General features: G+C 48.2%; 1 protein-coding gene across 5 annotated transcripts; it reads right to left on the reverse strand.

Moving 5' to 3' along the window:
• Positions 1-1,760: 1,760 nt before the first annotated feature.
• On the reverse strand, positions 1,761-22,970 carry WNT5A (Wnt family member 5A). 5 transcript variants are annotated; one of them, XR_014522472.1, is made up of 5 exons: positions 16,401-16,528; positions 14,988-15,253; positions 10,334-10,626; positions 2,570-5,471; positions 1,761-2,537 (listed from the first exon to the last, which is right to left on the reverse strand). XR_014522472.1 is itself a non-coding variant. In XM_083489374.1 (5 exons), the coding sequence occupies exons 1-5, from the start codon at positions 21,937-21,939 to the stop codon at positions 5,013-5,015; spliced, it is 1,152 nt and encodes a 383-aa protein (XP_083345500.1). In that variant the 5' UTR covers positions 21,940-22,970; the 3' UTR covers positions 1,761-5,012. The 5 variants fall into 5 exon arrangements, 4 of the variants coding, with proteins under 4 accessions (XP_083345500.1, XP_083345502.1, XP_083345499.1 ...); XM_083489374.1 differs by adding an exon at positions 21,934-22,970 and having other exon boundaries at positions 1,761-5,471; XM_083489376.1 differs by adding an exon at positions 19,729-21,702 and having other exon boundaries at positions 1,761-5,471.
• Between the last annotated feature and the right edge of the window lie 2,684 nt (positions 22,971-25,654).

The following is a 25,654-nucleotide window of genomic DNA, read 5'->3' on the forward strand; positions in this document are numbered from 1 at the left end:
GTGAAAACTAGAAAGGCATCTTATAGAATTGTGGAGTCCAACCTCCACAGGTCTTCTAGCCAAGCTCCTTGTTGGTTTGTCACAGCAGTGGCCCATGTGGTGAGCCACTATCCTGGCACGGGTGTTACTGCAGCTTACCTGGACAGGCCTGCAATGGGGTGATGGCAAGACAGAGCTGCATGGATGCATCTGAACAGCAAATCCAGATGGTGCACTTAAGGAGCCATGACCTTGTGCCACCACCCAACCCCTTTCAGGTAAGCTAAGAGACGGCAGTGTTGGGAGGGTGGCTCCACCGCTTTGTCCCACCACACAGGCTGCTATTGCTTCCTACCCTCTGAAATCAATGCTCTCACTGCAGGAGCAAACACATCCCTCCAGGCCTACTCCAGATACCACATACACACAGAAACGGCCAGGGACAGGTTTGTGCCTTCTGCTTCTGCCTTGATGGAGCCATCACCTCCGGCTTTGCCAGTCTTAGTTACAGCCTCTGAACTGCTATCAAAGATCTGGCAACTTGGCTGGACCATCAGTAGCAGTCTGCTTTGCATAAAGAATGTAATCTCTCAACAGTTTTCAATGGCATGACCACTGGTGGACTTGTTGGCATTCAACAGCAACATCCCAGTGTCCCAAATCCTTTCTGTAATTTATAATAATAATAATAATAATAATAATAATAATAATAATAATAATAATTTATTTATACCCCGCCCATCTGGCTGAGTTTCCCCAGCCACTCTGGGCGGCTCCCAATCAAATGTTAAAAACAATACAGCATTAAATATTAAATACTTCCCTGAACAGATGTCTTTTAAAGATAGGATAGCTGCTTATTTCCTTCACATCTGAAGGGAGGGTGTTCCACAGGGTGGGCGCCACTACCGAGAAGGCCCTCTGTCTGGTTCCCTGTAACCTCACTTCTCGCAATGAGGGAACTGCCAGAAGGCCCTCGGTGCTGGATCTCAGTGTCCAGGCTGAACGATGGGGGTGGAGACGCTCCTTCAGGTATTTAGTCTTATCCTAAAGAGAGAGCTCTCGCTTTTCCTGTTTATAAGGCAAAATCAGAATTGAAGTAAAGTCCAGCACAGCATGCACAAAGCAGTTGAGCCTGGGTGTAAAAAAACGCTTCAACAACTAGTTGTTTGGGTAGAGAAAAGGGAGATGAATCCAGCTCTGCATTCTGAACAGCCGATCAGTCCTGTTTTAACTTTCCCAAAAAGGATCCACTGGCTTTTGGCTGAGGGAGGGGAACTGAATAGGCAAGATTCATTTGTGCATATGGTTTCTCATCCACCTAGACAGTGCAAGCTAGATCAGGAAAAAACTGTCTACTGAAAGTGCTCAGGATTCTCATTCTGCTTGTGGAATTTAGCAGCAGCCTCAAGATTCTACCAAGTCTCCATTCTTACTTGCTGTATCGATGCACCTGGGATTGGACCCCAATGGACTCAATGGAGCTTACTTCTACCTAGATAAATATAAGGTTGTACTTTAAAGCATTTCTATCGTATCGTAGCAAGTAAACTTTGGCTCACCATATGTTGTGGAACTACAACTCCCATTCCCCCTTGCCACTGGCCATGCTTTCTAGGGCTGATGGGAGTTTTAGTTCCCCACACCCTTCTTACACATTTTCTAAAATTCAGTTTGTTTGTCATTTGCCTATCTTACCACAAAGTATTTCTTTAAAGCAGCTTTACTCCTTGTTGAAATAAAAACCCTCTTTCCAAAAGAATTAAAGCCACCTCCCAATATATAACCAACATTTTATTTTTATAGTCTATTTTCCGTTACGGCATAAGCCTTTTTTAAAAAACCAGTGAAATATACAAATCACACGAGACGAAAATATGTACATTAAATGTACAGAACAAAGAAGAGGACATAGTAGATTTACATAATATCTGAAGAACACAAGTGAAATATTTTACATTAAATAGCATTTTAATAGCTAGGATCATTAGATTCCTGTCTGCTCTCACAGACAGGAGTCGCTATAAAGAATAAGTGATTCAACATATTTTTTTAGAAAAAGGATTATGGTTTTTGTATAATAAAAACCAAAAGTGACATATTCAGTGAACTAGTGCTTTATTTCATTTTATTTTTAAGTTGACATTGGTTTGCAGACACCAGGAACCAGGGAAGTTAAATATACCCTTGCACAATAAATTAAGAGCAATCATCATTTGGAAAGCTGATAATCCTGATGGCATTAATGAGACAGCTCACAGAATTTCGAAAAAGTAAAGCTTCTAAAATGGTAATGCTAATATGGAAGCCTGGAATTCATTGCAATCTGCTTATATGTATTGGACAGGATGATTTAGGGGAAGAGCAGAGGTCTTTCAAGGAATGAAAAGGCAGCACTGGGGTTGTGGCAAAGGCAAGAGCTAAGACTGCCTTTTTAAAAAAATGAACATGGGCCGTTTGTGTTAAGATGCATTTGTGTCTCTCATTTCCATTATCCGCAATGACAGTGTTGCAGAAAGAGACTGCTTCTAAGCAAGCTTCCCCCAGCCTGGTGCCCTCTGGATTTAGCCATTTATATACCGCTTAGAACCCTCATTTCTAAGCGGTGTACAAGAGCAATACAGCACGCATCTCAAAATCAATTGCAACTGATCAAAAAAGTCTTCACCAAGGGACCAGGAGGTCAACAGGTCTGATCTCAGCTGGGAGGAAACTCCACAATTGGACGTACAACTTTGAAAGCATGTCTCCTGGTAGACACAATCTCAGCACCTGAGCCACAGGGGACCACTAATAAGCTAGTGATCAAACAGGGATATACAATATGAGGTGGTCCTTTGGGTATCTTGAGCCCAAGTAGTTAAATGGCCTTGAACTCAGCTCAGTTGCATAGGGGTAACCAGTGCAAACTTTTAAGCATTGGTGCTATGTGTTGGCACCAACAGTCTAAAAGCTTGGAATTTCAACTGCCAATGGCCCTGGGGCTGATGGGAGTTGCCATCCCAAACATTTGGAGGGCAGTAGGTTGTGGAAGTCTGCTCCAAATCATTGCAAACTCATGCACCAAGCACGTACAGTCCCCAAACATAACCAACAGTAGAGGGTATACAGGAGCTTTCACTGAATCGAGCAGAAAGATACTATGTTCTGGGAGGAATTTGAAAAAGCGTTGATTAATTTGTGATTGTCTTACCCTTCAACACCCATCTGTTGTGAAAGCCTGCAAAAAACAAAAACACCCAACCTGACTTTTGTTTTTTAAAAACCCAACTTTGTTAGTGTGTGCTATTTTAAATGTGGACCGGGGTGGGGGGCAGATAGCAACAAGTTCAGTCTAAACAAAGAAACTGACCTGTCCTGGCAAATGGGAAGCCTTTTGTACTGTTGTGCTATTGGTTTTTTCTTTTTTCTTTTAAAAAAAGAAATCATAAGTTTCTACTTTGTCCTGATAATATGATTGTATTTTTTAAAAAAGGTTTGAGATACCAGACACCAGCAGACCATAGTTTTCCCATATATAATTGCTCAAGTACAGTTTGAGCAGTTTGTGCATAGCTGCAATATATTTCTAAAGCATTGTGCATTAAAATGAAAAAAAACCACAGGATGATCGCTTAGGCGTTGCTGCCACACGGCACTTTGAATTGTAACAGCACTTTAGAAAAAAGAAGTACCACGCGGCGTATCATCAACTCAGCATTTCCCCAAATTCCGCAATGCTATCAGTCAACTGATTTTTTAAAAAGGGAACTGACTACGCACAACACTTTAAAAAGAAAGAATTAGTTTTGAATTTATTATTGTTGTTTTTAAGGACTTTGCAGACTGCACCACAATGCAGCTGCAGTTTCAGCACAGTCAAACCGGCACACACACTGCTTAGGAAATCCCACAGATAGCTCTTCAATATTCTTATAAAGTAAGGCAGAAAGGCTTTTCTAAATGTGCATAATGTGAGATAGGCATGTTTTACTTGACGTGGCAACGTTCCAAATTCTGCTTTGATCTGCGCTGTGCAGCCAAAGTCAGGTATTCTTCCTCCTGGTTTGCTAGCTGTTTGAAGGAATCGGTTGGTTGGTTCTTTTTCCTCTGCCCATTCAGAATACCTCTTCTAATGGAGACCTGCAAGATGGTACATTGTGGGACGGTGCTGATGAGAGAACTGCAACATCCACCTGCCCTAAAACTGGCATCCATCATGGCTGCTGCAGGCGGGCAGAGCTACAGAGCCACGCTCCCGATATGGGTTGCTACAGCTTTGAACTCACTACCACCCTACTCCAGTGCCATCCAGGCAAACTTGAGCAATACTGGTGTCGGGAGGCCCCACCCCACTGGCTACTACTGGTTAGCGTCATTCCCCACAATGCATTTGCACAGAATTCCCAAGCCTAAATGGGGAACACCATGTCACGCCAATGGGCCTTTAGATATTACCTAGCAGCACAGCTGTGGCTTTTGGGAAATTCTGCTTCCACCCACACCTTCAAGTTGCCACGTTGAGGAGAGCTCCCATTACAGGTTACAGATATACGGATCAAGGCTGTATCTGACTGTCTCACTTCTTTTGGGTTGCTAAAGCTCAGAAGAAATACCTTGCACAGGTGTGTATGTCACCAAGCCGTTACGGGTCATGCTCTGATCCAAAGCATGTAACGCGGGATACCTCATCTACTGCACTTGTACTATGTCCCACGAGGCTATATGGGGATGGGTTGGATTTCCCTTTGAACTACTCTATCTTTTCTTTTCTTAATTCCAAATCCTGTAAAATAAATATTCTCTCAGGTTCTCCCACCCGTTATTGCAAAACAAAAACAAAATATTTAAAGAACTATGCACAGTCTGAGCTGGATGCAACAAGTTTTCCCATCACTTCTTGCTGAAGAAGATTTTTTTAAAAATCTCCAAACAAGGAAAGCACCTGCTGGACTCTATAAATAAGAGTGGAGACCTTCTTGGGGCAACCTCTCCCCCTCCCTACTGCCCTCTGCTGGTAGACCGGAAAAAAAGCTCTTCCCACCCGTCCTCATCTATTTGCAGACAAACTGGTCCACAATCTCTGTGCACTTCTTGCATTTCACGTAGCAGCACCAGTGGAACTTGCAGTGGCAGCGCTCCGTCTGCACCGTCTTGAACTGGTCGTAGCCCCGGCCGCAGCACATGAGTTCGCAGCCGTCCATGCCTTCCGAAGTCTTGTTGCAGAGGCGCCCCTGGGTGCCCAAGGAGCCGGTGCTCTCGTTGCGCACACAGTAATCGGGGCTGGGGTCTATGTACACCAGGTCATGGATGGTGGGCGCGTTAAAGCGGCTGTTCACTTGCACCAGCTTGCCCCGGGGGTTGAGCTTCATGGCTGCCGCGCTGTCGTATTTCTCCTTCAAGGCGTCGCCAACCTTGCGGAAGTCAGCCAGCTGCAGCCAGCAGGTCTTCAAGCTGCATGATCCAGACACCCCGTGGCACTTGCAGGCCACGTCCGCCAAGCTGTACACCGTCTGGGTGGGAGTTGGAAAGAAGGAAGAAGGTCAGTGCAAGTCTGGGGCAAAATATACCTCCGCCACAAATGCGCAGGAGGCATGGCCTTCGCAACGGGGAATCCATTCCCCCTTGACAGCACTGCATGCCTTGGCTCAGCGCTGTCACTCTTCCAGGACACACCTCTGAACTGCCCTGTTGGGATCCTCCAAAAAAGCACATACCACACCGCCCTTATTGTGAAGGATGATTAAAAACGGCTTTACTTTCATTCATTCCCTTCACAAAAAGCCCCACCTGTTCTTAACTGTCAACTGGCACAGCATGGCAAGTGGGGGGCGTCCAGCACACAAAGAGGAACTTCTGGCACGTTTCCCTGTCAATTTGTTTGTCTGCCTCCTCCTTTGTTTAATAGGCTTATTATTCACCTTTCTAATAAAAATAACCCAAGGGGAGATTATATTTATATATACATAGCACACATACGTGCATAACAGACAGGAACAAGTCTGGCTCGCATCCCTCTGTGCAACTTGCAGCATGTCATTTACCGAAAGCCTTTCACCAACCATAGGGACAATAATGAAAAGTGGACAATAAATTGCCAACGACAAAAAAAATTAAGCACCAGTTGTCATATAAGACTCTTGATTATATTGCAGTCTTCCTAATGCTCCCGGGGAATGGTCTGGCCACCACACAGAGGCTGAAATTACTCTATGGAAAGCTGTTTGGCATACCGTGGCTCACCACATGAATTGGTCATTTTCTCCACATCTCTACAGATGTTTTTGTCTTGGCCCCTTGGACAGGCACTGAGATGAGAGGGGACAATAGCTCAGTGGCAGGCCACACGCTATGCTGGCGGGAGATTAAAAGGTTACAGGAGTCAAATAGCATTGGATTACATGGATCAGGGGTCTCTTGGACAACTCCTCACATCACCTCTGATATGCATGTGAGCAGCTCGTCACATGGCACTGGTCCCCTAATGATGCTATTAGTGTATTTCCATGTGGTGCCTAAAGCATCTATACTGCCTGGCAAGGTTGGCACCAAGTATGGCAAGGCACTGGGAGCTCTCTTCTGCCGCTGGGCCCTGTGTGAAGCACTGCATGGCTGGGTCTAGACACCCTTTTAAATTCTCACAATGCCCCAGAGCAGGGGGTAGGGAACCTCAGGCCTGGGGCCAAATTAGACACACACACACACACACACACACACACACACACACACACAGCATTTATCTTAGGCTACAGCCCTCTCTCCAAGTCATGCCCCCTTTCTGTCTGGCTGGAATGTGTTCTTGAACTCTGACGACGATGGAGGATAGACAGTGGAAGGCGGGCGTGTGTAGGATCCAGCCTGCACAAAGCTAAAATTTACATTCCTTGCTCCACCCCCTTTTGCCTCTGGCCCCACCCACTCCTAGCATATGGCCCCCAGAGGGTGGCCTAGAAGGAAATGTGGTCCTAGGACTGAAGAGAAGGGTTCCTTCACCACTGCTCCAGAGCTACACTAGATCAGAGGCACTACAGAAAATCAAAAGGATGCCTAGATCCAGCCACCTGGTACTTCCTGGAGTGCAGGACCAGGAAGGGAAACAGTTAAGGCAACCCAGGGTAGGCAGCAGTAGCAACAGGCCCTGACAACTGCGCAAGGAAGCCATGCGCAGGCACTGCTGGCTGGAATAGGAGTGAGCTTCTGGCCATTCAAAAATGCTGCAATCTGTAACTCTCAAACAAATCTGAGAATAGACCTTTGGACTCCTAGGCCTTCCTGGCTAAAGAAAATTTGCAAATGCCAGAACAATAAGAATAATGCCCTGAGCCGAAATCTCATATTCTCTCCAGTGTGCATTGGGGATTCTTGCCTGGTCCATATGCAAATCTGCTCCCCACACTAAAACAAATGGGCAGGAAAACCACATGAACACATAAGAGCTCCTGTACCCAGGCAGCGCCAGAGCATTCTTCTCTTGCTAGAAAGTTCTTGCTCTCATTTCTGCCAGTATAAAGTATAAAGATTTTTTTTTATTTAAAAAAATCAGATCATTTATTACGGCATACTACACAGGCCTAGTTCAAATAGTTTTGCCTTTTCAGTGGTGGCCCCATAGCTGTCAAATTCTTTTCCCCTTGAGGTCAAGTTGGCACACTGCTTCCCCTTCCTTTAGAAGAAGAATCAAAGCATATTTATTCACTGTGCCTTTTCTGTTTCACCAAACTATGGAGCTTTGACAGCATTCCATTATTTAAGCTACTGTTTTCCTTGTTTTTGTAATTACTCACTGTAACTTTAAAAGCACTGTTGTCTTAACTGACATTATTTTAACTGTTGTCATTATAAAATCATCATTATCAGCAGCAGCAGCACCATTGTTATGGACCACTCCAAGAACCACTGAAATCTACAATTACTGAAAAGAAAGTAGGGGAAATGGTTTGGCCACTGGAACACGATGGGTGTTCGCACATTCCCTGTTAACCTCATCTAGCCAATTCTTTCAAACGCATATTCACTTATAAGAATAACCATGGCCTGTTCCAAATTGAAAACCAAGCAAACTGTGTGTATTGCAAATTATTAGTTTGCCTCAAAACTATCGAGGTGAACTGCTGGCTGTCATGTTCAAAGGGCAAATGCCGAGTGACTCCCACAAACACATCCTACTGCCATTATTGAAGCAGCCATCCAGTTAGCAACCATGCACTTGCAAACACCCCAGCATATCTTAAAAACGCAAGAACCATGTCATGTCAGATGGGAGTAGGCACTGCTTCAAACCATAATCAGAAGTCCATTTCAAACATTGTTCAAATGGATAGCAAAAAGCACCCAATATGGCCACCTAGCTTGTGGGATTCGGCAGAAGCATGGGAGATACCGTGCATTCACTGGTGGCCGTTTCCCTGGCTAAAGAGCTGGCTAAAGAGCTGAGATCAGCTAGAGAAGGGAGATTCCAAGAGGGAAACAGTTGGGCCAGGTTTAAGTCACTAAGCTATGGTCTTCTTCCCTTGAACATAGGAAACTGCCTACCAAGTCAGTTCGTTGCTCCTTCTAGCATAGTATTGTCTATGTTACTGGACTACAGCTCCTATCATCCTTGGCCATTGGGCTCTGCTGGCTGCGAGTCCAACAATGTCTAGAGGGCTACAGGTCCCCCATCCAAGGTCCATACTGGCTGGCCATTTCAGACAGAGGCATTCCCAGCCCAACCGGGAGATGCCAACGATTGAACCCAAGATCTTCTGTACACAAAACAGATGGCCTGCTGCCAATCCTCAGCCACACACAAGAAGGCAGAACTAAAATCAATGCCACCTGACCAGTCAGTGGACTGGCTTGCCGCTGCTAGACTTGCATCAGATTTTCTCTCTCCCTGCACACCACCCGCACTGCAGATTTTCCACTCCTGATTCGGCAGCTCCCTCCTACACCAATCTCTCCGCATGCAGCTGAGCCGCTCCGTCCAAGAGAGAAAACCCCAAAACACCTCTGGGTGGGGGACAGGCCTACACCGCAATATCCTCTTTGTAAAGCCTTGGCAAGGAGACCTCGATAATTTACCCTGTATAAATAGACATGAGTCAGTGTTGACACAGCCCCAAAAATCCTGGGGTCTGACACATTAGGTGGATGCCGAATGCCACTTCCACCCAGCATTAAAAGAAAGTTTTTTGGGGGGGTGGGAGATGGAGGAGGGAGAATTCAACCTCTGCCAAATGCCATCGCAGGGAGGCAGCTCAAAGGGGGTGGTAGCAGGGAACCACTCGAAGCCGACAGGGGCAACTGTGAAAAGCCATTTTTCTCCTGCCTAGCAGCAAATTGGCCTTTCCATTGCTTTCAGATGCCTTCTTCTCACATTTAAATGCTATTAATTTTCAATTATCCTTCATCCTAATTCACCTTGAAACACAAGTGTAAAGTCTCCAGCCGACGAGTCCTGGCACCGTCACTTCTAGGAAAATAATGACTTTGGCTCCTTCCACTCCAGGGCAATAAAAATGAAGTTTACACTCATTCGTTTAAAAGATTTTAAAGATTAAAAAAGCCATAAAAACTGACTTCCACCGCAGAAGAGCATGTTTTCTAATAATACAGAGAAGCTGGTTGTTGGGTGGGTGTGTTTTTTTTCACAACCTCACAAGGAAGAGTGAAAATAGCCCCCTTGCAAGAATATTTCACTCCGGCAAAATACGGCGCTTCGGTCACCCGCTCCAAAGAAAACTGGATTGGTTGGAAATATAAACTAATAAAATTCTATTCTGCATAAAATTCACTGTGACTTGCACTATTTTATTAGAACAACTTGGAAGGGAGGTGGGAAGGGGGTACGTATTTTGCCCATTTGAAGGAAGGCTATCAACCCATGGCCCTTGTCATTGCCAGTGAGCTTATACATAAGAATATGAGAAGAGCCTGCTGGATCAGGCCAGTGGCCCATCTAGTCCAGGATCCTGTTCACACAGTGGCCAACCAGAAGCCTGTGGGGAAATCAGCAAGCAGGATTCGAGCACAACTGTGGCGGCAGAGCACAGCCATTCTAGCTAGTAGTTACGGATAGGCTTCCTTCTCCCACTCTCACTCGTTGCATTTCAATGGAACCTTTCCCCCTCCTGATCTAAAGGGAAATAACGGATCTCTCTTATTTAAACAAGACATATTCCAGAGATCACCCATCATTCAAACTCATTCAAAAGAAAATTGCTTTTCACCAAAAAAAAACCCACCACACACAGAGGTTTGGGAACAGGTATTGCTACAGATTTGAAACGGGCCTTGGGAACGCAAACGGTTTGGCATCACGGTGAGAAAAGGCAAGAGCAAACATTATTTTTGGGGGAGGGGGTGGCGGTTTGAGGGGGTGTGTGAGACTTACTCTCCTCCCTGCTTCGTTGTTATGCAGATTCATCAAGATCCTGGCGCTTTCGTAAGTTCCTCTCTGGTAGATCCTCTCTCGCTCACGGGCATCCACAAACTCTTTGGCAAAGCGGTAGCCATAGTCAATGTTGTCCCCACAGCCACCCCACAGCCAGTCCCGAGGTAAATCTTTTGGCCTGGCAGCCCGGCTGCAGCCACAGGAAGAGAGCTCCCCCTCCCGGCAGGCCCGGCTCATGGCATTGACCACACCGGCAGCACTGACTGCGTACGTGAAGGCTGTCTCCCGGCTGCCTGCAAGGAAGAAGAGGAGGCTCGGAGTTACACACCAGGATCACATACGGTACATTTATTTTATTTAATACAGGTGAAGATCAACTGCCATTCAATTCTGAGCTTCCCCCACTCCCGACGTGACAGATGTTCATTTGAAAAGGGAAACAACAGTACATGAATGAAGTGTTCCCACTGTGGCTGATGGTATTAGATATCAGGATAGTGGCATAAAAATCCTAGAGTCTGCTATGCTGGTTAGAAAGAAATTCAGGCATCTTGAATTATCTATTCATTTATCTACAAAGAAGGAAACATATTGGAGAAGCCTGAGGTCTGGCCATCAGCTCTGGTAAAGTAAAAGAAAATTGTCAGAAGCCTTCTTAGGATGTTTCTTCTTCATTGCCAAAGTTTAAAGGCTTGAAGTTCAGAGCTTGTCCCATTTGGCTAAATGGGACTTTATCCCTAGTAAATGTGCACAGGATTGCAGCATAAGAGAGAGAGTTTTCTGTGATGGAAAGCTCCACTCAAATCGGCTAATTACTAGTTATCCTGAGGGGAAATTCATTAGTTGGTATAGTACCTGAATCCATTTCCCCCCGAAAAGAATTTATTTATAAATATCTCACTTCGTAGGAGCTTGATGAAGCCCACAAGCCACATCTTTCAGTTCCTCCCAATTTTAGCCAGACCATGCTCTCTGTAGTCTTTCAAAAGAGTAGCTAAGGGTCTCTACAAAAGGTAAATTGCTACCCCCTCCCTGTTATTTAATGCCCAGCAGATACTTTGCAACACACACTGTCCTCACAGTAACAGCTCCAAAAAGGTTAAAGCTGTGTTAAAGCTCTGCCTTGTGTGCTGCTAATGTTTCTAAGAAACCAGAGGTTTGGGGGTTTGTTGTTGTTTTACACAAAAACAATTTCAAGAACTTCACTAGCTCAAAGAATGGGACCCAAATTTCAAAGAGCCCATTCTTCAGTGGAGCCTTTAGCTGTTTAGGCACTTTTGCAGAGAAATATATTTTTTCTATTTGAGGAAGTTAGGAATCACTGGAAAATCAAACTTTTTAAACAAACGGAACGGACTGATGAAGGCACACACCAAAGCACCCAACCATTGTAACTGAGGCATTTTTCTGTTTGAGGGCACCTTCCCGCTTTTGGAGAACTTTGTACTACTACATAAGCCTACCAATTCTTGGTTGCATTTTATCAGCTGGACTCGATTTTAACAGACACAGCAGAACACTGAAAGCACCCTGTAGTATTTATTCTAGTGTCATTCACAGCAAAGCTCATAGGAGCTTTGCCTAATTAGTCCACTTCCACAGAGACAGCTCTCATCTCACTATCATTTTGGGGGATATGCCACGCCTAGGTTCTTCTCCACAAGCATGTTTTTAAAAGAACCCTTTCAAGTCTGGACAGGGGCAAAAAGGTAGAGATCGAAATACGCCGAAGACAGAAAGAAAACAGATGGAAGAAATTTGCAGGGGAGGGGGGAGCAGTTTGAGCAAGCAGCCCTGTGCCATGAAACTGTTTTCTGTAGGCTTCAGCTTCAGACGGTAGGAGCCTGTTTAAAGCAAGTCTCATCAACTTTGACAGTATTCGAAGTCTTGTTGCCAGCAGAGGGCTGGTTTGTTTAGAAGCTCCTCGCTCTCTGCTAGGCACGAACACGATTCCTTTATTATTATTATCTAAAGCTTTCTTGCATTCTCCCATGTAAATTGCTGATGTCTGTTTCAAAAAAAAGAAAAAGAAAAAGAAAAAAGCCCTCCCTACTTTTATACTATTTTGACAGAAAGGGGCTGCAGAGAAAACAAGTGATTCGCTTACACATCTCGAAAGGGAATTTAGGCTGTAATCCGGCTCAGTTTGATGGTTGAAATGCCATCGCCGTCAATGGGATTTAAGCTGCCCAACTGAGCACGGGAGGACACTGCCTTCGGGTTTTGGTTTTGGTTTTTTTGCATCAAGCTGCAAGAACTTATATAAACATATAAGGCACAAAGCTATATTTCCTTTGAACAGCATTCTCAACTTTTAGCTGTGATTCCACTATTATTGCCAGTGCAGTAAGATGTCTAGTCATAGACATTTTTTAAAAAGTTATTAATTGAATTTGCTGCAGTTTCTCCTTCCAGAGAGAAAAACAACAACAACACACAGAGACATTTTCCCAATATTATGCAACCAATTTCCCAGGCTCTTTCAGAAACAAGGAAACAGCACGTTTTATTTGAGCCAGCAATATTGTGGTGATCTGATTCACATCACACTGAAGTGAATGCCAAGGCTTTTGCAAATCAGGTTTAGGTGATCAACCCTTGGGAGCAGTTACACAGAGAGCAAGTCAACGTTTTGGTACCATAGTGATGGCTCATTTGCAATCTGAACATATTGCAGGATATATTGAACTTAGCTAGAGTTTTGCTATTGACTTAAATTTGGTCCAACAGCAGTCTGAAATGTTATATAAACTTCCAGGGTTTTTAGTGTGCTACATCAAACCACTATCAGCTCATAATTCTTTCAGGTCAATCAGCAAAGACATCATAGAGAAACATACAGATCCAGGCAGAGAGCCCAAACTGGCACAATCTTTTGTCCTAACTGCACACTGTAAGTGGATTTATAGCCCTGTACGGCTGAGCCATGTCTGTGCAAGAAGCAGGGCACCGAAGCTGAGATCTTGTCCCCCATTCAAGAGAAACAGCAACCAATCCAATAGTTTATTCGAGGAAACTAGACCCAACTATGCAATGAGAGCACATACTTGTTCTCAATGAATACACTTTTCAGGATCTTTAACAGCTCAATGCACACATTACACTCACTTCTATTTTCAGTTAATCTAAGTGGCCAATTACCCTACTAAATAAAAATAAATACATGCAGATGTCTTGTGGAGAAGAAACAGAGACCTGGAAGCAATGGGGACCCATTCCAGGACTTGTAGATGCAAAGTCTGCAAAAAAGAGACCATGGCAACTTAAACATGAGTCTTCAAGGCTGGAACATACCTGACCAGGTATACAAACGCTTAAGGTTTCAGTACTTTCAGGCTTTTGCTGTACTGTTTTTATTTGTTTTTCGGTATGGGGCAGTGATAATCTGACCAGTTATTCGAAACCTCTCAGTTCTACAGCATCTGTAATGCAAAGCTGCAGGAGAAAACTTAAGTCTTCAATAAACAAGTGTTTCCACTTAGTTCCTTTTTTTGGAGGGGGGGGAGGCATGGAAAATGTTTAATCTGAGATTTTGTAAAGCTTATTTTTACATAAAATTAACTTCTAGGGTAAATGTGACTTAACAGCATCCCTGCAAGCAATGCAGAAGCCTACTCAATGCATAAATGAAGTTACCTTTAATCTAATTTTAAAGTCATTCCAATCCTTCCCTATCCTATTTCAAAAAGCGGGATTTAAAATTAGATTTAGATCTCTGCATTCTGAGATGCTGGTATACACAAGTTGTGCGTTTGAGGCTGGGGAGGGGACATGGAGAGAGATGTATAGATTTGAATGTATACTACAAATGCCATTATTCTAGTTGGGGAGGGGGAGCAACCCATCAGTCATTAGAGTGATGCTGCCTTTTAACCCTTGTAATTTAAGCAGGGGCAGTATTTATGCTGATGTGAGCTCTACAGCAGAAGGGCCCTGTCAAAAGCAACGAACAGAAGCTACACTCTCAGCATACAGGGATCGGGAGATTGCTCCAAGACAGCATTTTTAATTAACCATAATAATTATGGTTAAACGCATGCAACACCTACCTATGTTCTTAGCCTCAATGAAAGCACGTTGACTGCGAGTGCCAACATATTTAATTTCTAAATTGAAATCCCCTTGAAACAAAAATTATTTTGCTGGGGGGGGGGAGAAGGCTGCAGTCTTAAAGCACACTTAACTAGGGAGTAAGCCCCATTGAGCACTTTGGGGGCTTGCTTCCAAACACACAGAGAATTGGGCTGTGAAGGGGAAATGGACTCAACATAAAAATTATGGCATGACAAAAAGCTGGCGTGTGGTTAATCTGGAGTCAAATTCAATTGTCACACAGCTTTGGAATCCCAGACATAGAAATGACCTGGTTCTGGCTGAAAACGACTTGTTTTCATGCTTCCTCCTTTAAATTTAGATCTGGCTTAATTTTAATCTGCATCAGGACAAGGTTAGAATGGCAATGCTACTCTTCCTGTTCCCTACCACCAGTGGTCCCCATGTGCTTCTAGCTTCACAGGAAGGATCTCTGGGCTAAAGGCCATTTAGCTTTCTCCTTCTTGACAGGTTTCAATGGCGCATAAAGAACCTGGCAGGTTTTCCTAGCACACACACCATGGCGTAAATCCAGCACACACAACTCCCAGGCCCTTCCTACCTATCTGCATGACTCTGCCAAAAACAGAGTTGTTATCCACAGTGCTACAATTCCATCTTCTGTGGCGGAACTGATACTGGCATTCCTTGATCCCCGTCTTGGCACCCTCTCCGATGTACTGCATGTGGTCCTGGTACAAGTGGCAGAGTTTCTTTTGTCCTTGGGAGAGCCCGGCCAGTTGGCTGCAAAGGGGCTGGGCTCCAATGATGTACACCTCCGGCATCTGAACGGGGTTCATGGGGTTCATGTGGTTCATACCCAGAGACCTGTGAAAAGACAAAGGGTTGCAGCAATAAGCTCAAGAACAACAGCTGAATGCACATGCTGTGTGGATTCCGCAGACATGGAACCCAGCCCTGAAACAAATTTGCTTGTTCCATTTGGTCTGCTGGGGACGGCGGCCAAAATGTGGGAAAGGTGCCGGGTGTGTGTGTCTTCAGCTTCATTCAATCGTTGGAAAGCTAAAGTAAACCACATGCATGAATTTATTGAGACAGACACTGAATTATGCAGCTATCTAAATATGATGGTTGCCCCCCTCTTAGGCTGTCTCCCCTCCTAGGCTTCATATTTCACACTATCCATCCCTATGGATTTTTTTTTCTTTTTTCAAACCTGGAAATAAAATCCAAGATGCTCCCAGAACACGCTTGATTCTCTAACATGCCATGTCAATCTTTTTAAAAAAGAAAAATAACTATCAGACACTAGAGAATCTTCTGTAGCAAGAGAATTGTTACCATCCAAAAGTTCGGTCTCATGATCCATAAAGGATGTAATGCAGGCCAGATAAATTAAATGGGATTTCGAGGGGGGGGGCCCCATGCCATCATTTAAAAATTCATAATCAAGAATTGGCACACAAGTGAATCCTGTCACCAAATGCCTTATTCACCCAATGTCTTAAAGACCTCAACATGTGTGCCTGTTTTCAAAGGGATAAATTTAATCTCAGCTCTCTGCGTGAATATTTACTCAGAAGCAAATTCTATTCAGAAAAATGGAGCTTACTCCCCAGTAAGTGTGCCTAGGGTTTCACAGCCTCATTTGCACAATTCTTTTGAGCTGAAACCAGCAAGACCCTAAACACACAGGACTCAAAAGTATGTGGCTCACTTTTGCACTGATGTGTCTAGAAAGCCAGGAGGACATTCCCAGTTACAATTTTACATTTAATTTAGTTTCTACAGTACTACTTATTCCAAACCAGGATTTGAATGACTACATGCAGACTGCCTATCCTTTCCCCTCCATCCCTCCTAAAAGAATAGGAAAAATGGATTCAGGGTGTTCATAGTTTTTATTTTCCCAGGAGCAAAGTAGGCCTCCTCCACCTTATTGGATGGTTGATGTTTTTTAAAGGGAGGGGGATTAATTAATTTGTACAGATGATGAAAATATTAAAAAGCTTACCACCAAGAGCTGGCTTCTATCACAACTTGGATAAGTGAAGAGAAGATGGCCAGACTCAGAAAGAGGTACTTAGAAGTCATTGCCTCTGTCCACAGAGCTCCACCTTGGACTAAGGTTCCCATGGACTTCTGCAGGGGAGGGAAGAAGAGAGCGAGAAGCTTTTATGGCCTGGCCTGGACCGGACCATCTCACGACAGAACAAAGCGCAGCCCCCCCGGGGTCTGGGAGAGGCGGCGGTCCTTCTGCGCCTCAGCCAGGGACTTGTGCGGTGGCCAAGCCAGTGTCTGCTCCAAGTTCATTCACCCGCCTCGCCGCGAAGGCTCGGCTATTGAGTGAATCCCAAAGCAGTCTCGATAACGAGGAGGAAAAAGCTGAGTAGCAGCAGCGCCCAGCCCACAGTTTTATGGACACACACAAATACATACACACATACACACCATCCGCCTCCGGAAAGAAAAAGAAGGCCGTTGCCAGCCCCTTCCGCGCTTTGCTGCTCAGACGCGGAGCGCGCAACAAGTGGAGAGTCGACGGGGAGGGAGGACAACAGCACCCACGTCCCAGCCGTGGCGCTCAGCTTCGGATTAGAACCACGCGCGCCTCCTCCTTTTTAATTATAGGAGCCGCTTCCAGACGAGAATCGTCAAAACGGATCTTGCTCAGGAAGGTGTTTGCAAAGCACGTTTTTCGCCGCCGGCCATCGCTCCTCCCCAACGTCCGTGCATAAAATCCCCCGTCTCATCCCGTCCCGCCTCCTCCCCCCCATCACAGACAGAAAGACCTAGGGCTCTGACACAAACCAAAACCCCGCAGAGACGGACAGTGCCACCCCCCACCCCACCCCCACATCCCGCTCCTCACTGTGCTATCTGGATAAGTTAAGACAGAGCCGTAGGGAGGGAGGGGCAACAAGGCGCAAAGGCGCGCGGCGGAGAAACGCGCCCGCCGAAGCGCGCCGCAGTTTGAAGCAGCCGATGAGCGCAGAGCTCTCTCTTCTGGGCGAGGGGGCAATAAGAGGACAGTGACCTGGGCCCCTGGGACCATCCGGTTGGAAGCGCACGGCGGGCGAGACGGGAATCTTGGAAGCTCCTCCAGCCTCGGGCAGGGACCTGGTTCGAGTTAGCCCCCCCCCCCATAGTTCGACTCCTCTCTTCCCACCCCCTCCTCCGCGCAGCCGATTTCTGGTTGCAGTGGGGGAACGAAGGCGAAAGGGTATAGGAAAGCCTTCCATGTACTGCCAAATGGCGATAGGGGGCTGCTTGTTCCCTTTCCAATTATCCGGGCAAATGGAGTCAAAGGAAACCAGCTCTTTTTCACAGGGGAAGAAGATTCATTGCTCCCTTTGATGAACTGGGAGCAACCCCTTGTTCTTGCTTTAAATAGGACTATGGAGAAGAATTTGCAGCCCGAAGTTCTATCTGGCGGCCGCACTCTGGTAACCTGTCCCGCCCCGCCCGTTTAATGTTACGTGAGGAATTTCAGAGTCTGGAATGTCGCACCTGGAAATCGTCCTCTGGAGCCAACCGATCCTAGTTTGTGGGTGTGTGAACTGAACGGGGCTACTCGAGAGTGAGTGTCACAAGAGCAAAAAATGCGGCGGGTGGGGTGTAGATCTGTGGCCCTCAGCGCTCCAAGCGCCACTTTGGACAGCAACCGGGACTTTTGCACGCAAGATATAAAGGACTCTATCCGCGTGAAGTGTGCCATTCAAGTCGGTGTAAACAGAAACGTAGAGCGAGGGGCAGCTCGATCCAGAAAAGCAGTCGCCGTCCAAGCTTATAACAACAGAGAAATGAAGCCCCGGCGGTGGAGTTTACTCCCAAGTAAATAACGCGCGCATAAGGCTCCCATGGCTGGATTTTTATTGGCCCGATTACAAGAATCCGATAAGGGATAGATGACGCCCTAATAATGCAAGCAAAGAGAAGCTACTTGGTCTCCACTCCAGACTCACGCGCTAGTTTGGCCTTTCAAGTAGGCGCATTCCACCTAATCCGATTGACAAACCCGTCCAGACCGCGTCGCCGTTCCCCTCTAACGCCGGTCTTGCCTTAGTACGTCGGACGCCGTTATTCCAGGGGGCTTAATAATGGTCAGAGCGCTTCGCGGGCTCGACGGATATCGGTGCGGAGAGCTGTGGGCGCCTCTCGCTTCAGTGGGCTGGGTTCCAAGAAGGGCCTTGTAGAGTACACCGGATCGCGGAAACGAGGGGGCTTTTCGGAGGCTCGCCGGTGGCGGAGCGGCTCCCCCAGGCTCCAAGGCTCCCTTGCGCCTTAGAGCCAGGCGATCGCGCCACGAGAAAGGCGGCTCTGGCGCCGGAAGGGCCCGAGCGAGGAAACTTGGCCCTGCCCGGCCTATCGCGGGGTCCCCGCGCTTGCCGTCTCGCGCCGAGGCAGGCCCGAACTTTGCTGCGTCCAGAGGACCTCGTCCACCCACAGCTCGATTCCCCTTACTACAGATATATAAATCACCTTCTCAACCAAGGAGCTCCTACCGTACCTCGGGAGAAAGCCAAGGGCCAACGGAGCCCCGCGGAGCGGCCTTCCTCCCCGAGCAGAGCATGACACAAGGCTGCAGGAATTTGGGGGAACAGGCCGGAGGGGGGTGCGCGTCTAGTGACGGGCCGCTGACGGCGCCCGATTTATTTCCCCGGCAGTCTGAAGCGCCTTGAAGGAATGTGGAGAGTTCATGCCCCATAAAGCCGGCCACGCTCCAGCAAATTGGGGACGGGGAGGGAGCAGAGAAGGCGAGGCTGGAGAGGAACAGAAAGCCCCCGCAGCCGTCGGGGGGATGCAAAGCTCATGTGCGTGTGCAAATAACAGAAGGGAATAAATCCCCAGCTATAGAGAGAAGCCAATGTGTGTGTTTCGGCCGAGGTTCAACGCCCCCCGCCCCGCCTTTTTGCCACTGGCTCCCTGTGTGGCCCGATCCCCTCGGTTTTTCCGCCTGTCTTATGGGACTGTTGAATGAGCGATGGACTACGTCGGCACCGCCCGTCGGGCGCCTTGCGCCTCTCTCAAAGCGCTGTGCGAACAAGGCGGCAACTTCGCGGTCCCAGCCTCGGAGCTCTACCACTCTCTTCCCGACGAGGGCAGCGCGCCGCCGGAGATGCAAGCCTGTCCGTCGCAAGGGAACGCCTCACGCAAAGATGCTGGCGGAGTCAAGGCGGGTGTGTGTGTGTCCAAGGGCGCGCAGTCCTAGGGGGATTGCCAAGGGGGTGTGGACGCGCGGGATAGCAGGGCAGACTCTCCAAAAGTCATCCACAAATGGGGACTTAAAGAAAATGTATACATTATATCCGAATGAGAAAACCCATCTCTGCCACACAAACCCAGTTTCGGCTGTGATCGTGACACCCGCAGGCCTTGACTTGGGAATCCGGGGCCGCAAGGAGATTCTTCGGGAGGAGTTTCCATTCAAACTCTGCGCTCGCCGAGTCGAAATATTAGGCTCGGCAAGTATAGCTGCATCTGAGCGATCTTCTGCGCACAAATCCAGCTATAGATCTAATATTTAAAACCTGGTTTATGGCGGTGCCGGCTTTGTTTTAAAGGCGAGAGAGCCTAGTTTGACGCGGAAGCCGTTCTCCGCCGCCCCCAATAGAGGGCAGCCTCAGCCGTCAAACGAAGCCCCGGGACGCTACACTAGGGGGCCAGGGAAAGAGGGATGGTGCCTCTCTCCGCGTTTCGCCCTCTCTTTTTGTTAGAAGTAATACTTCACCATTTCTTGGGGTTATTCCGTTCAGCCTGATCCAGAACGGAGAAAGAGCTCGGAGGCGGAGACCCCCTTCGGAGGGCGCCAAAAAGAAAGGCCCGGTGGTGTGCAGCGCCACCAAGTCTCCGGGAACCGTTTTTTGAAATGTCCAGCGCACACTGGAAACAAGCCGCCGAAGAGTCCATTAGGACCGGGCCATTTAAACTTCGCGTTCGAAGGCAGCCCCCGGACAGAGCAGACCATTGCTTTTTGTGGGGGAAAGTAGCTATTTTAAAACGTTTTCTTTTTCGGGGGTGCAGATCATCCCTCCCCAAGAGCAGCCAGAAGGGCTCGCCCGCCTGCGATCCGAACTTGCTTGTCTTTCTCTCTCTCTCCCCCCCCCCAATTAAAAAAGAAAAAAAGAGCACAGGAGGTCTGGAAAGCCTGTTAGGGCATCTGGTTTTATGGCCGCTGTTTTAATGCTAGCTCTACCTTGGGTAAGTAGGCATGCAGACTGCGAGCCCCCTGGGCTCGGGTGGGTTGTAAAACGCAGGAACAATTGCCGAGGCGGGCCGGCTGGACGGCTTTGCAGGGCCAAGAGCGAGCCCACCACCTTGCCCTGGAGGGGAGGGGGCTTTGGGAAAGAAGGGGGGGCTGTCTAAGAAAAGCGGGCGAAGCATTCCAAGGTTTTATGGGCTGCAGTTTTTAAACAAGGAAAGCTACTCATATACTAAAACTCCGGGAGGTGGAAGAGGGGAGGGAAAAGGCTGCCTTTTCTCCTCGCACCCCTGTTCTTCCATATTAAATGATATCCCGGGACTTTCGTTCAAGATCTCCCTGGATCTCTCTCCTCCGCCCCTCGCCCCGCCATCCCTCAAAAAGATTAGTTTCTGGGTGAAACTGAACTCCCGGTGACCTCGCGACTGTAACTAATTTAGCATACAATTGACAATTAAAAACAAACACACACAACCTCCTCAATGTGGAGCATCAAAGGGACAGCGAGGCTTGGAGGGGGGAGCAAGGAGGGGGGACAAAGCAAAGCCCCTTCCGTCCTCCCCTCCCAACACAAGCGGAACGCTTTACAGATGCAAAAGTGACAATATGCAGAAACAGAGAGCACAATTTGAGGGACTGAGGTGGAGGAGGAGGAGGAGGAGGAGAAGAAAAGCGGCCAGGTTTTTCCCTGGCCACGAGCCAAGTTCTCTTAAAGGTACAGGCCTCCATGTCTGCCATGCCCGGGTTCTTCAACAGAAGTCCGCACGGAAGAAAGCTGCAAGAGATGTTCTATAAACCTTGATCCGCCTTGGAGGTGGCGGATGGCCCGGGGGTGGGTTAGACTGAGAAGCTTTAGGCGCTGGGAATAAGTTCTTAAAAGAACAGATAAGGGCTTTCCAAGGAAATCAACAATACTAAGACAAGGGGAGGGGGGGGGGACATTATGGGAAGGATGGGGCAGAATCGGAGCATTTTCCAGCAACAGGTTTGTTACGAGACTGAAGAGTTCTGACCGGCGGGGGAGCGCGCGCAAAGAGGGGCTCCTGAGTGAACGCGGTGAAGAGAGAGAGGGAAGCCTATGTTCTCATTCTTTCTCTCTCGTCAGTTTCACCTTAAGCCAAATATTTGTAAGAAATCCGAAGCCACAGCCTCCTTCTCGCGCCCTCCCTCTCCAAGGAGCTAATTTTCAAGCGCGCGCTTGCTCGCTCTCTTTCGACGATTTCCCCCCGATCGCAAATTTGGAGCAAATCCAGCCATCGCTTCGGACCCCGCTCCCCTCCTTCTCGCAGCCCAGCGGATTTCGAGCCCCCGCCCCGCTTTCCCATTCCTAAGTTGTGTTACTCACCTCCATTGTTGTTGCGGGAGGGTGAAAGCGTCGAAGATGGATGGGGGGTGGTCGGGGGCGGACGGGCGAGGAGAAGAGAGAGACCCGCCAAAGCGAGCCTAGCTTAGCAGCCAAGTAATCCACAAGCGAGGCGGTGCGAAGCCCAAATCGTCGCCGAATGCTCCGAGGCAGAGAAAGGCAGCGGCTGGCAAGGGATCTCCGCCGGGCCGGGCCGGGCCGCTCCAGCGACGGAGCAGAGGCGCCTCCTTCGCAAGGTCCATCCGCGGTCGCGAGGGGACGGGACCGGCTCCCAGGCTGGCAGCTCCTCGCTCGGCTCTGGGGCTCAGACCGGCCCAGGTAGTGGTGCTGGTGGTGCTGCAGCAGCGGGTTGGGTGCCTCCGGAGCGCGCCTGCAGGCTCCCTCCGGCGCTCGCCTGCTGCCTACCCGCTGCCACGGGGCGCCCGGGGCTGTCGAGCCGTGCCCAGGCTGCGTCCCTCCATTGCAAGCCAGTCAAGACGGGGTGCGGCGGGGGGGGCGCGCAAGGCGAGCTCCTCCGGGCTTCAAAGCGGGAGGCGGCGGCGGCTGCCCCAATCCATGGCCCGCGGTGGCGCGAAGGTGCCTCTTCCACTCGACCGACTTCCTTCCTTCCTTCTCCCCGCGGCTACATGCTCCGCCGCGCGGCGCAGAGTCGCTCCCGGCGCTCGCCTTCCCTCCGGCGTCTGGCGCGCTTCTGCCCTCGCCGCTCCTCCGAAGTGCAAGAAAAGTTGCGGCAGCGGCGACGGCGTCCGAAGGGGGAAGAGAACGGGAGGGGAGGGGAGGCGCAGAGAGCGGGCGAGAAGGAGCCCTCGGAGAGAGGCGCGCATGCGCCCCGCGCCGGCCTATGGCAGCCCAGAGCAAGGTTCTAAGGAGCACCTCGGGCGGCAGCCTCGGGAGGGACGCGGAGATGCTCCGCGCGAGGGAAGGAGGGTGCCCGGCGCCGCGGGCGAGCGTGTTTTCTCCGCCGCCAGGCTTTTGCAAAAGGCGCCATTGGGATACGGACGCCATCCGCAGCAGTGAATCCGGAGTGGCTGCTTTCCCCCCCGCCCACCCTCCGAAAAGCATTTGTTAACTTTCTCTCCATTTCGAAATCCGTTGGGAATTCAGGTTCACTAGACTGACGCAGGAATAGTTACCACTCCCACGAGCAGCAGTGACTCCGCGGATTTAGAAAACTCGGCTCAGTGGCACAATCCCATCCTGCCCTTGCCCTTGTTAATTTTCTGGTTTTTATTTTTTAATCTTTTTTTAAATCACGGTTACGAGTTTTCTGATCATTCCGTGTTTCATTTTAGATTTGTTTTTGCAACGCTTTGAGTTCCAAGGATTAGATAGCTACTACTAGTAGTAAATAAATAAAGAACCCAGCACTTACTGTTTTCAGATCCACGACTCGCCCTTAATCCTAGTCTACAACATGGAGACAACTTTTTATTTATTTATTTATTTTACGTGGTGACGTGCGTGGGCACCACCCCCTTTAGCTCAGGTGCGAACTTCTGCATATTTAGTTAGTCTCATTGGAATAAAAGGGGCCTTACTTCCAAGTAGGTATGCAGGAGCGGGTGGCTGCAGACTAAGGCAACTGTCCCCCAAGCCCTCCAGATGTTTTGTTCTACAATTGCCACCAACCCCCGGCAACAGATCCAATAGGTAGGGATGATGGAAACTATAGTTCAACAACATCTGGCCGGAGCACCAGGCTGAGGATGGCCGGTCTAAGGGTTTGCTATGAGGGTTTTTTGTTTTGTTTTAATTGGTCGGCTCAGCTCTAAAGTTTGGCCAACTGCGCAGCCAAGCTCTGCAAGTCCTCAGCTAGATTGGTAAAGAAAAATCGTTTTATATGCGTTGTATATGCGATATAACACTGCGACATCAGATGGCGCTGTGGAGTCCCGTCTTTCCCTGCCGGATTTCCCTGTATGAGTTTGCAACAAGTTTAACTGAATCGCTTCTTCGACGCGTCTTAATCAAGGAATGATAAAAGGAGAGTGGTGCCTCTGGCCATGAGCGAAGTGCGCTCTCCTCCCCAGGGAACGGCTAGAATGACCAAGGTGGCTTCAAGAACAAGGTAGTGCCTAATGGTAGACAGTACTCACAAAACTTTGACCTGCACCAAATCCGAGGGGCAGGCGAAGAAGTTTCACGTGACTGCCTTGGAAGGAGAATGGTGCAGATCGGATCCCCTACGTCACCCCCGTCCATGTCTTGAAAGGTTGGTATAAAGCCCTGCTTTGCCATGAGCGGAACAGGAGCGCTGCTAGCAGGTAACACAGATCAGACCAAAGGCCCATCTATTCCAATTTCCTGCAGCCTGTTCCCTGCAGTGGCGAAGCAGAGGCCCCTGGGGAACCCAGGATCAAAACCTGGGGGCGCTGCCCCGCTCCTGTTGCTGCTGCCAGCAAATGGTATTTATCTGATCTCTGATGAAAGGCATCTAAACCCGTACAAGTGTGAGGGGGCGAAGAGTAGCATACAGGAAGCGATCTTGAACATGTCCGTCAAAGGGGCAATTTAAAGAAATGGCACCAGAAACTCTCTTTGCCTGCAGAAAAGCTCCCCCCCCCTCACGTCAGAAGAATTTCCTGCTTAAATATGGTGGGGGCAATTTCCAGTCCTTCAAGCCCCTATTAATAGTGATCAGCCCATAAGGATCATCATATAATCTATTCACCTCAATCTTAAGTACGTTCACACAGTAGTATGCCCCATCGAAATCATAATAATCATAAAGCTTCTGTTATCAACGTGGTTAATTCTATATCGCTGTCCAATGCAACGTCAACCACACTGATAATTTCAGTGGGCTGAAGCGTGCCTAAGTCTCTGCCGGATAGGGGCCCTGTAGACTTTGGCTAGACAAAGTCTTAGACTCGCCATCTGAGTATACATGGTATTCGCCAGGTGCATCTGCAAGTTAAAAAAACAAACCAAGCAAAACGATTCATAGGATCGATACTTGAGGTAAGTAGCATATGCAATCTGTGGTTGAAATTCAGTAAAGATGGTATTACAGTCCAAACACATTACTGTATAAATTACGACGTTTTGAATAACTTTATTTCTCGCACAAATCACTTACACACATCCACCTCGCAGAAAGATACGATATATAAACAGATACAACGATAGATAGATAATAGATAGATTATATCTTGATGGCGACGACAAACTTTTTAAAGGCTGCAATTCTAAGCACGCATACTAGGTTGCAACCCTAAGCAGGTTAACCAAGAAGCTTTATGATCGTAGAAGTCTCATTGAAATCCAATGGGGTTTATTTCTGAGCAGAAGTCCTTAGGTTCCTGAGCTGCACACCTCTCCCCCCCGCCCCCTTAGGCTAAGCCCCCTCTATGGTTTGCAAGCCAATCTTACTCGATCTTACTTCCTACTAAACTCGATTTGGATTGGGTTGCCGGTCGGCGCCGTCGGGGAACACGCATACAAACACACACAGCGATTACACGTGTAGTTGTGGGATGAGACTTCCCACCCAGCCTAGCCCCCTTGAAGGATGACTAAGCCCTGGCAGGTCGGTTTCCTCCTTCGGCGGTGTGTGTTTCCGTTGTCAATTTGGCAGGTTGTTGACAAGCCACGGTCGGTTAAATCAGGCAGGATCTGAATGAAAGGCTTGCAGGAGCTTTTGTCCTGCTTGGCCTTTGTAGGGCTCCGCCAAAGCCGTCGCTCGGGCTGGCGGCTGCCTCTC

The sequence above is a fragment of the Podarcis liolepis genome, assembly GCF_965112155.1.
Source record: "Podarcis liolepis genome assembly, chromosome: 2".
NCBI classification, from domain to species: Eukaryota; Metazoa; Chordata; class Lepidosauria; order Squamata; family Lacertidae; genus Podarcis; species Podarcis liolepis.

What these genes read in the sequence shown, in the direction of transcription:
- WNT5A (XM_083489373.1), bottom strand. Translation starts at nt 18,959, where the DNA reads ATGCTCTGCTCGGGGAGGAAGGCCGCTCCGCGGGGCTCCGTTGGCCCT. An exon ending in ATAGAAGCCAGCTCTTGGTG is followed by an intron (nt 15,254 to 16,400) that starts GTAAGCTTTTTA and finishes GTCTTTTCACAG; the next exon opens with GTCTCTGGGTATGAACCACA. An exon ending in TGGCAGAGTCATGCAGATAG is followed by an intron (nt 10,627 to 14,987) that starts GTAGGAAGGGCC and finishes TCTTCCTTGCAG; the next exon opens with GCAGCCGGGAGACAGCCTTC.